This window comes from Triturus cristatus, chromosome 3_1, assembly GCF_964204655.1.
Source record: "Triturus cristatus chromosome 3_1, aTriCri1.1, whole genome shotgun sequence".
Classification (NCBI taxonomy): Eukaryota; Metazoa; Chordata; class Amphibia; order Caudata; family Salamandridae; genus Triturus; species Triturus cristatus.
In genome coordinates, this window is record NC_140583.1 from 52,101,164 (window position 1) to 52,113,386 (window position 12,223).

The 12,223-nt window shown below is 44.7% G+C and overlaps 1 protein-coding gene across 1 annotated transcript in view; it reads right to left on the minus strand.

Annotated features, from left to right (window-relative positions):
* Positions 1-4,411: 4,411 nt before the first annotated feature.
* Positions 4,412-12,223, minus strand: part of LOC146859684 (astacin-like metalloendopeptidase) — a 39,030-nt gene continuing 31,218 nt past the window's right edge. The window contains exons 9-11 of the mRNA XM_085643440.1: positions 11,832-11,953; positions 9,589-9,814; positions 4,412-4,792 (exon numbers count right to left, since the gene is read on the minus strand). Coding sequence (XP_085499566.1) covers positions 4,782-4,792; positions 9,589-9,814; positions 11,832-11,953 — 359 coding nt within the window. The 3' untranslated portion in view covers positions 4,412-4,781. The remainder of the gene's footprint in view (positions 4,793-9,588; positions 9,815-11,831; positions 11,954-12,223) is intronic.

The window sequence follows — 12,223 nt, forward strand, 5'->3', positions numbered from 1 at the left end:
CAGTTGCATATTTATCTACCATATAAGTAAAATCTCCAGCTTCCAGTTGGTGACTGTCTACCCATATCTCTATGATGGGTAATACTTTTAAAATTGCCCTGCCCTCCAGGCCTAAGTTTTAGAACAATAGTGCTTTTTTCTTTTTACTAGTGAAAATGTCTCACTCTATAGTATCGCAACAGGCTTCAGAAGCCTCTGTCTATCTTGATCACTCCAAAGGTGTTTTTCCCTGAGTTGACAAGAAAGGTTGAGGAGGACATATAATCAAATCAAGGTCGGGGTGTCACTGTTCCTAGGAAAAGGGTGTAGGTCTTAACCATATCAGAAGGGGAACAATCAACAAGACATCTCCAAAGATACCATACTTTTATGTATTACCCAAAATACATAAGGGGATTCATCAAACACATACCCTCATTCCTAAAAGACACATGAGATGTCCTCAACATGATCGCCAGCTTGGACAACACAGAGAAGATCAACATCTTGATGACCCTTGATGTTGAAGCACTATACACGAATATTCCCCAGGATGCAACTACTGAGGATATAGACACCTGCCTCAGAGCAGCAACACTGACTACCACAGCACCGGTCGACTTTGTCATGGAATGCGCCACGATGGCCTTGAAAAACAACTTTTTTAAGCACAAATATCAGTTATACCACCAAATACAAAGCACTTTAATGGGCAGTACCCGAGCCTCAAGCCTGGCCTGTTTATACATGACCCATTTTGAATTTCATCATATATTCACACCATCCATCCCCTACCAGATGAATATCATCACCTGGAAACGATCCATTGACGATATTCTCATGTTCTGTAATGGTGATGAGACCAGATGTCACAAACTTAACGAATGGGTCAAAATCCTGGACCCCCTCCTCATGAACACCAGGGCCCACTCTCATAAAGAGATACCATTTGTGGACCTTGTGATTTCCATCAACCAAGGAGAACTTCGCACAAGAACTTACAAGAAGAATACCGGCTGCAATAGTCTGCTTGCATTTGATAGCCAACATCTAAGAGCTCTAAGTGAGAATCTACCTTTCGGTCAATTCTTACATATCTAGAGGAATTTCAGCACCTTGGTAGATTATGACATGCAAGCCAAAACCCTGAGGAACAACCTGCGAAGAAATTATCCACTAAGAGTGATCAGAGAAAAGAGCCCACAATAATAACCATGAGGCCCAATTAGAAAATACCACTCGATCAACTGAAGATGTCATCACGTGCGTGATCACCTTTACTCCAAAGTCTAACAAAATAAAGAACATCATTATGAAACACATGGAACATTTTGAATGCAGGTTGCATGAACTTGGTTTGGCCATGGTTTGCAGTCAATAGAACCCTGAACTTGAAAGACCAACTGGTAAATACAAGACCACGATCCAGTAAAGATCCAGGACAACCCACTTTATGGGCACTTCCCCCAGTCACTGGCCACTACCCATGTGGCTCTTGTAACGTATGTCCTTTCACCCCACACTCAAAAGAATTAAGTCTGGTCAACAGCTTTACATGGACACAAAGACAACACACAAATAGTAACACCAAGAACTGCGTGTATCTCATCACTTGTTCATGCAACTTACACTATGTACAGATGATGAATGAAGCCATTAGGATCAGGATAGGGGAACATGGAAGTGTCATCCAATGTGGATGCAGCGCAACAATGATGAGCAACCATTTCAATAAACTCATCAGAGGATCTAAGATGGACAATCCTGAAATCCAACCTAGTGTGGAACGCAACATCGCTCTTTAATAAAGCATAAGCAGGCCTGAATGATGACATACCGTGGGTTGAATGGTGACAGAATGTTTATATGAACAAACACACTCTAGGTACTCTTAATGCGGTCACAACCTAAGGGAACCATATACCACTACTATTCAACATCCCCAACTTGACGATATATATTTTCTATATGTTTTTTACTACCCTCTTTTTAAGAAAATCGCCTATCCTGCATTGCATTCGAAAATACAGAACCTCCTTCTTGATGCGAGGTTGATCAAATTCTCAATTACAGAGGTTCCATCTTAATGGAAGGTTGATGAAAAATACGATCTGACCGTTAAATCCTTCACAGGTCATAATGAAGTGATAACAGCCTAATTATAACATCCTATACACACAACTTGACCAACCTTGGGAATGGACCCCCCCCATCAACAATAGACAATACTGCCATCACTTTATGAGAGCCAGATCTAGCACAATCAGTTTCCCCACTAGTACAATATGGCTGCCAGACATGAGCAGTGACCGCTCTCCAAGTAACTCCACGGGCAACGTCCCAGCCAATATAATGAACTGGCCCCTCATTAGTCCTTGCCCCTGGCGACCAGAGGAGCTGAGTAGGTGCACCGAAGAGGGAACGCTGCAATACATTGAGTTTCGCATCATACAATCTCCGACATGATCGATACTCGACCCTCCTCTGCTCCTAATACACAAAAGAGATATCATTCCTCTCTTCCAAGTCTTGTTTGTCATCCTCTTTTAGCCCTCAACAGTGCACGTCCTCTGCCCCGACCGATAAGACATAGCTGCCCGTCTACTAGGCAAGGCTATGCTTTTGGGCCAGGGGAAGCACACAGACAAGCAAAATCGCATGTCTGATTGTCACATTTTGTATGAGTCATGTTATGAATGTACAGAGCACATGAGGCATTGGGCAAATATTACAGAGGGCACCTATGTTATTGCGAATTGATAAAGGATGCATGGCACACTTTGTTGTGTGTGGCACTTTTCCCAAAAATCTGGTTCATGATTGAAATACACCTCGTTTGTTGCCAGAAAGGAAATACTTCATAATTTTATTTAGTTTCTATCATGTTTCTCATATTCTTTTTGTAGGATGGACAATCAATTTTACTACAAAACAAGTAGGTACCAACTGCATAGGGTAAGACATAATATGCTCAAAATGTACAGTAGTTTATCAAATCTTTATTGAACCTGAAGAAGCGCAGCAGTTCTCTTATAAACCAAAGAGGTGCAAAACATGTTGACCTGCACTTTATCCCACTAGCGTCTTGGGCCCATTACTGACCCTCATTAGTAGCACCAACCATTATGGCCTTTTAACCTGACAGGGTAGTCAACATAATGGTAAATCTGACATCCCCTAGTCAGTTTTATCTCACTATAAACATACCTCACTTATCACCCCACTTCGGACACCCTTGCACTCATCATACGGCCACCAAACCAAAAAGCTTTGTGAAAGGGACCCTTCGGAGGACCTGTAGGGCAGTGCAGCGCTGGCACGAAGAGGAGCACCTGCACGATGATAAAGTATGACATCCCTAAGGATGTGCGAGGGCACAAGAAACAGTCTTGTTGACTGTCCCCCTTCTGATTTGTCTAAAACCTACACCCGTTTCTTAGGACCAGTGATCCCAGACCTTGATATGAGTATAGTTTTGGAGCACGGGCACTAGACCTTCATCCGCTCCCAGTACCCCCTTCATTTTTTGATACTTGAGGAGAAAATACACCTTCTAATCCAAAATTGTAGGATGCACTTGAGAAGACAATCACTGGAAGATGGTTAATGATCAACAAGAGCTGCCAGAAAAAGGTAGAGTAAAATGTCACTAAGAAAAAATTGGAATAGCACTGAAATAAGAAACAACTGAGTAAAAGATGGTGTCAGAGTACACAACACCCAATGTCCAAAAGAGTCGCCTGGTTCCAAAATGGCTGACACCTGCTGCTAATATGGTGGTCAACTAAGGCTGCCAGGTAAAGTCACAACATTTCAACCTGTCAATGAAGGCGCCATTGATGAAGTACACAGGAGCGCAGAGGCCCAACAGAATGCAGTGGCAGGCTAGCGGTTGCAACAGAATGACAAGACCGCAGGTCTTGACTCCCACTCTTCACAGCTAAAATGAAGATTCAATCACAAGTTAAGGTTAGTTTTCCTTTTGTTCTTTCAGTAGAAGAGATGCAGTGACCACCAGCACCTCATCACAACTACCCTAAAGGCCACCCCATCCTCAAATAGCCATCCCATTCCACAGTCCATGGAAAACCCAGAGTTCAGGCACAACAGCAGTCCTCAAAGGGGTGCTCCAATCAGAGGGCACAGCACACATAAAGGTCAGCTTAAGGATTGCTTTGCAGTGCTGATCCTCCTGATTGGATGAGTAGAACAAAGAGGCGGGCACAGTCCCTGATGCCAGGAGACTTTAAAAGACTACTTAACAAGTGGTCGCCATTGCTCATTTCATATGTGAGATTTATTTGAGGCTTGCAGTGATGTGGCAATATTTGCAGTAATGTTCTAATTCCAGATTCATGATACTTGGCAGGACCGCCACTGTACTCATATAATACTGGTTCTATGATACACGATCTGTAAAAAGAGTCAAGACTTTATTTTCTGAATTTATTTCACTTCATATCAGCACAATATTTCACACTTAGTGTAATTCACCATCGGATTTATCAGTGGTAAACTAGGGGTCAGATGTCAGGCAGGTTGCAAACTCTCGATTTACAATTGGCAACCACTGTTTTTGACCTGCCTCTTAATATATATGGCCATTACATTCTCTGGCTACTACAAGAAACAGAACAAATTACACAGGTTCAACAAGGGAGAGAAACTGGGCGCGACCAAAACTGAGACTTAGAGAGATGCCAATGCAGTGCTTAAATCATCCACCCATTCTTCATGTGGAACAGATGTATTTTCGGAGTCAGTAACGTCTGGGGAGCTGTGGCTTATCAGCTTCTCTTCTATTAGGCTTTTACTGCAAGTAATCATTGAAAAACACAAATAAATTGTTAAAGTGTGACTTGTCCATTGACTGAACAGCAGAATTCACTTAGGTTGTCATGATACTTAATGAGTATGTACAATGCAAATTTACTGTGATGATTATTTGCATATTATTTGATCATTCTACATTTCAATGAAGTTTACTATTTTTCGTGAATAATTGAGCTGTCCCGTCATAGAGTTGGTGAGCAGCACTTTTGGGGTCAATCGGACCCCAGCAGTCAGTGCATAGAGGCTGCAGAGGCTGCAGAGATACTGTCTCCACCCATGCCATGGCAGACCACCCATCCTAATTAGATGTAACTGTTGCAGCAGAATTCTTGTTTGCTTCTCACAAACTAGCCCCCAAAGCAGAGATTTATTTCCAATAAAAAATAAACAAAACCAATGTCCCTGACATGCAGGGTGTCCCCCCCCCCAGCCATGGAGACCACTGTTGTCTTTCCCTGCCCGGATTCGCAATATTCCCCATGGTAGACACAGGCTTTTCGTGTACTTGTAAATATGCCCATTGTTCACAAATCCTTTTGTGTGAAAGGGGCGTGCCATGGGTGTTGCAGTGTGTGTTCCTACGCATCACCCATGGCTCCTACCACATTCCCAGATTTACAACCTTCGTAAACTTAGCATAGGGATGCACAACCAGGAGAAATATTTTATTTTCTTCTCGTTTTCTCCTTTCTATGAGTGCTGCAAAAACACCTCTTGTGATTGTTTTTGTATAGGAAAATGTCCATTTCCACTCAAAATTTCTCCCCTAAAACGCTAACAGCAAGGGCGCCTGCGCTCGTGCATGGCAGCCTATTGTGCGCCAGTGTAGTGAAAAACGCAGGGATGCAAAATATTATTGTAAATATGATGCATCCCTGTGCTTTGAAAGTGACTCAGTGTGGGGCAGCCAAATTCCTTGCGGTGCCATGCTGAGTCGCTTTCCCGTAGATAAGGCACAGTGGGTTTATTGCTGCAGCAGAGACCTGTGGAAGATGGCTTACTATCAGTGGAGACTGCACAAGCAGTCAATCAGCAGTTGTTCACCTCGATTAAGAGGGGCAACTAAGAGTTCCCTAGGGCAGTACCTCACTAATTTACAACAGGACTCCTCCTCTGTAAAATGCAGGTCCCATTTGTATTCCATATTACAATGGTGGGATGAGTCTATTTATTAATTGGCACTAGTGTCCTTAACACATGTCACTACTACCAGGGTTAGATGTGGGTGAAGAAGCTATTTATTAACTGGCACTAGTGCCCTTCCACACATGTCACTACTACCAGGGTTAGATGTGGGTGAAGAAGCTATTTATTAACTGGCACTAGTGCCCTTCCACACATATCACTACTACCAGGGTTAGATGTGGGAGATTAGGCTATATATTAACTAGCACTAGAGAGCTTTGTTATGGGCATCATCTGGAGATGTGAAAGGGTCCAACAGTGGCCACAGCTCTGTTTGAAAGTGTATATGAACACCACACACTGACTTCAGGAGTAAGTGGAAACTATTTCAGAGCTCTCAGGAATTCAAGAACGTTGTTTTTTATAAAGTAAACGTGTACGTGTTTGTTAATCCTTTTCTGCTGCTACCACACCAACCTCATTCACTTACCGAGTGGTGCTTATTGGTCAGACGTGGGCAATCCTCCACATGCTGACCTTGAATGCTGACTATTTAACGTCAACTTATACATGCATATTATAGTTTCCCTGCCCCTACTCCCCTATATATTGAGCCTTGTTCTCTGATTTAAATTGTGCAATCCTGCACTAATTGACATCACATGCAATAGTCAAGGAGGACCTATGCAATGTAAGGTATTAGGTGTTAGAACTTTGTTTGAGTATTGGTGGACATGTGAGTGGTTCGGCCTTCCAATGCACTAGGGTCACACACTTACATTCATTCCATGTACAGTTTGTATAAATATCTTCCATTGATCCCTGTGGTTAACGGGTGGACTATAGGGCCATTTTGTGGTTTTTGTATACGTTGTTTTCTTGATAGAGAATTTGGTATCTCTAAGCAGGCTCAGCATCCAGAGGGTACAGGCTAACCTCAAGCACAGTGAGCTAAAGCAAATGCCTTTGTGCAACACAGGCCTTCTGACACTTTTTCCCAGATAAGAACAAACACCTCCCTGCTGAGCCTCAGTGATGAAGAGCCAGTGGGTCACTTTACCCTAGATAATCTTACCGAAGGTGTAGGTGGCCTGGAATCCCTTCATATTACTGTTTGTGTGTCCATATATTTTGTGCACAGTGTGAGCTTTGCCAAACCTGATCATCAGTGGGCAAGATTCCACAGGCCAGGAGATCAGAAACAAAACACCACTAATCCTTGTACCACCCCCACCCCCTTCCTCAGTCTCAAGGGGATTATGTCAGTATACTGGGACCACGACACCTCCTTGTATTCCGTGGTTAGACCTCTATTGATTCTGAGAAACAAGCACTTTCTGCAGTAACCCTTATGCCAACATGAAAAGAGATCCTCAGCTCACTGGGTCCCAACAAGAGGCCTTTGTGTCCCCTCTCTCCCATTGCTATAGGAGGCCTTTGCTCCCTCCCTCCCCGGCCTGAGATGTCCTGACACCAAGGACTGTATTATTGATGAAGGAGGTCTTTGCGATCTCCCTCTCCTGACCGAGAGCACCCCAAAACCAAGGACCGTACCATTGCCATAGGAGGCCTTTGCGACCTCCCTACCCTGACTGAGAGCTGCCAACCCTGAGGACTCTACCATTGCTGTAGGAGCCGTTGCGCTCCCACCTCCTCTGTCTGAGTGCGCCCAACACCAAGGGCCGTACCATTGTTGTAGGTGGCCTTTACAACCCACTCCCTTTCTGAGAACGTGTTGATAGGAGGGACCTTACTATTGCTGTAGATGGACATTGCGACCTCAATCCCCTGACTTATAGTGCCCCAACACGTAGGAACATACCACTGCTGTTATGTTGTGTTAGCTGTACTTATATAGCGCATGGCTACCCCAACATCAGGGCGTCTCCGCGCAGCAGGCAGGAGACCAGGGAAAGTGATGCTAGTTGGATGGAAAGACAGCCAGGTATAGTCTGTTTCTGAAAGACCAGGGGACATGGGCGCAAAATGCATACATATCATGCGCTAGATGGATGAAAACAACCAGGTTTTGATCTGTTTTCTAAATGCCCAGTGATCGTGTGTGCTGAGTGCCGTGAGAGAACTAGAGTTCCATAGGGCTGGGGCCAAGGACCTAAAAGAGATCCCGCCCGCTCTACTCCTGTGTACCCTAGGACTGCAGGCCAAATGCAGGTCTGCTGAGTGCAGTGCTCGCGTTGGGACATATCGTGTAGAGAGCTCTTGCAGTATCTGGGGGCCCAGGCCGTGTAAGATCTTATGGGTGGTGCAGAGAGTTTTTAACTGAATTCTCTGTTCGATAGGCAGCCAGGGTAGGCGGTGCAGGAGATGAGATGTATGACAGTGCAAATAGAATGCGGGCAGCTGCATTCTTTGCCTTTGAAGTCTCTTCATGACAGTTTTGTTTACTCCAAGTAACAGTCCATTGCAGTAATCGAGGCATGACAGCACCACCGATTGAATAATCACCTGACGGATGGAAGCATCACAAAACCCAAAGATGGGTTTCAAAGCCCGTAGGTGGCCAAAGCTTGTACCAGCCACTTTTTTGGCGTGAATTTCGAAAGAGAGGGAGTTGTCCATCAGGACCCCTAGATTCTTAACTGCACTTTTCGGTTGGGGAGGAGTGCCCAGTGCGGCATGCCACCACTGGTAGTCCCAGTTATGAGTGTCCCGGCCTACCAGAAGCACCTTCGTTTTTGAGGAGTTGAATTGAAGATAGTTATCCGCCATCCAGTTGGAGATGGCCAGGACATCTTAATGGAATTTCAGTTGGTCTTGGGCTGGGTTATTGGTGAAAGTGAATATCAATTGCATGTCATCCGCGTATGATATCATATTGATCTGCCGAGCTTTGGCCAAGAGGGCTTGAGGAGGCTGTAGGAGCACTTTGCGATCTCCTTCCCTCCTGTTTCTCAGAGCTCGGCGACACCAAGGACCATGCCATTCCTGTAGGGAGCCTTTACAACCCACTCACTGAGAGCAGCATGACACCAAGGACCGTACCATTGCTGTAGGAGGTCTTGACGTCCCACCTCCTCTGTCTCAGAGTGGCCTGATACCAAGGACCGTACTGGGGCTGTGGGAGGACTTTGCGACCGTCCGCCCCTTTCTGAGAGCGTCCTGACACCAAGGACCGTACCATTGCTGTAAGAGGCCTTTACAACCCACTCCCTTAACTGAGAGTGGCCTGACACCAAAAGCCGTACCATAGCTGTAGGACACCTTGCCATCCCACCTCCTCTATCTGAGAGGACTCAGCACCAAGGGCCATACCATTGCTGGACAAGACAGTGGTCTGACACCAAGTACCTTCATATTGCTGTAGAACTCCTTGCTTCCTCCCTCTCATTACAGAGACCGCTCCACCATTAAGGACTGTACCATTGCTGTAGTAGGCCTTTGCGACCTCCCTCCACTGACTGAGAGCATCCCGACACCAAGCACCATTCCATTACCATAGGAGGCCTTTGTGACCTCCCTCCCTTGACTGAAAGCACCCGACACAAAGGACCATACCATTGCTACAAGAGGCCTTTGCGACTACCCTCCTCTGAAGGAGAGCGTCCCGACACTAAGGACCATACCATTGCTGTAAGAGACCTCTACATTCCTCCTCCCTGTATGAGAGCAGCCTGACACCAAGGACCGTACCATTGCTGTAGGAGGTCTTGAACCCAGTGGCTGTGATAGAGCTGTCCGTCACAAACTCCAGCAACATCTGATTTCCGGAAGAGGTGAATGGCTGGAGCTGTCTGGTCCCACATGCTCTGCTGAGTAAGACTGGGGCTGTCTTATTGTTGCCATCATAAATTGTGAGATAGTCAGAGGTGCAGTTTGGAGATGATTGGAGATCGAAGGCATCAAATAGCAGAAGAATCTGAGAAGAAAGATCTGTAAATTAGACATGCGACCTCCGATGTGTTTAAAACTTTCTATCCATCATTTCTTTTAAAAAGACCTTATTTTCAATTTTTGAAAGTTATCAGCAGATTAGACTCAGTCGGTGATTTTGCATTCACTTTTGGACAATACCTGCACCTCTTCACCTCGACTCTTAAATTTAGTGACTGTTTCCCTTTACAGCCTCCCTCAGCACCTTCCCTCCACTGCAGTTGTGTGTTCAAAGAGACATGACACCCTTATGTTGTCCCTGCACCTCCTGTATTCTCTCGTTGTGCCTCTACTTGTAACCAAACCTCTGCTGAAGCTCAGGTATGTCTTGTGAAGAATTTACAAGCTAGGGGGCATGTTTATGAAAATGGTGGCACTGGGCAGCTCAACAAATCATGTTGCTGCACTGCCCTGCATCACAGGGAGAGGGAAGCAATGCACCGTATTTATCCAATATGGCGCATTCCGGTCCTCTTCCCCTGTGATGGCACCATTTTGGCAGCATAGTGTCAACACAGGAAGGGGTGCCTCCCTGCACAAAAACAATACTGAGAGGCTTTTTCCTCTTTTAATGTGTGCTATGGAATACAGCACACGTAGAATGAGGAAAAACTATGGAGGAATACAAATATTTCTCCTACTTATGCCTTCCCTGGGAAGGGGTTAAATTTTGGGGCATTCCTAGGTTTAAAGTCCTTGTAAATCTGGGAATGTGTCAAAATCAATGGGAGTTGCATGGGAACACCGACCGCAACATCCAGGGAATGCGTATCAGGGAAGAGTGAGGCATGACAGCAATTTGCGCTGCATTGCCTTACTCCAGATTTATGAGGCCACTCAGAGCCCCACAAAGTGGCTGAGCGTGGCTTCATATATCTGTCATAGAGGATTGCGTTGTGCATATGCCATGTTGCGTGGTGCAAGCATGGCGCACACTTCTCATAAATATGTCACTGGATTCTTGATCGCCTGTGCTAAGATGCAGTTTTCCACCAAACCGACGTACCTGAAGGAGTTACCGGGAAGCTAAGCTTGTGTAAGCTTCGAGACACATGGTAAAGTTGGCTCCTCACTGGGCTCATAGTGAAGGCCCTATACCTCTCGGGCACTGCATCAGGATTGTCAGTTACCTGTGTCCTACCTTTGAATGAGTGATGCCCAACAGCAGACCAATTAAAAAAAGAAGGCTGCCCCCTTCAGAGTAAATCTCACAAAGGAGTTCCACACTTGGAAAGGGTTGTATGTTAGAATATCGCGCAGAGAAATATCACATACAAAAACATTGTGCCCAGAATATTAGCTATCGCAACATCCTGAGTATGTAGAGCTAAGTATAGATTTACTACATTACGCATCACCCTACCTTAAAGCCCTATATCTATATCTTATCAAGATAAATGTGAAATTAAGTATAGTAAATCTATACTTACCTATACATATATTGACCATAACCATATTTTGGTAGCTGATATTTTGGCTATGATTTTTTTGCAGCACAATATTTAAAATTCAATATTCTTGTCCCATACACTCAAGGGATAATACCTGTCGCTGTGCACCCCAGTATTCTGTCCTGCTATACTGTTCATTAATAGATTAACCCTTACATGTCCATATCCTTTGGGGAACTCCTCTGGGATTCCCTCTCACCTTTGTTTACTGCTCCCATGTGGCATTTTTTGAAGCCCAATTTGAACTAGATTAAAGTCTAATTTAGTTGCCACTTGTAGACCCACTCTTTAAACTTTATTCCATCTACTCTTCAGTGGCAGCACTACTGTAGGTTTCAAGAATGTCTTCTGATTGGTTCTTCTCTGAAGCTCTGTGGTTATAGTACTAACGTCATTGGAGATAACATTCCAAGGGTAGATTCTTCTCCTCCCAGCTGATGGACCACTGTAACCATAAAGACCTGCCTCAGCAGCTGCCTCTGCCACCTGTCAATCATGCAGGTACTAACCCAGTGGATTCTTGCAGGAGGAAAGCGGGACTGACTTCATTACCTTATCAATAGATGAAGGCACTCGGATCAGGTAGACACAGTTGACGTTGTTTGGGTACGAGGAAGGGTTATTGGGTGACGTCAGGGTGCCGGTTGGGTCAGTCAGAATAGTGCTGCACAAATCTGAAACCAAATATGAAAATTAAATGTCTTGAAACTGCACAATGACCCTGACACGTAGAGCTTCAATGACTCCTATCCAGAATTTCTCTGTTATATTCATTAGTATTTAAGCAGGCATCTTATATCTCCACCAAGAAGAAGCCCCTTGATCTAAACAATGATCTCTGTGGTTGTTGCATGTCTTCGCAATGATATGAAAGCATGCAAAATAATATAAGTAGGTACCAAAAACTACCCAGGGCACAATGAGATTCAACACAAACTTGCCTG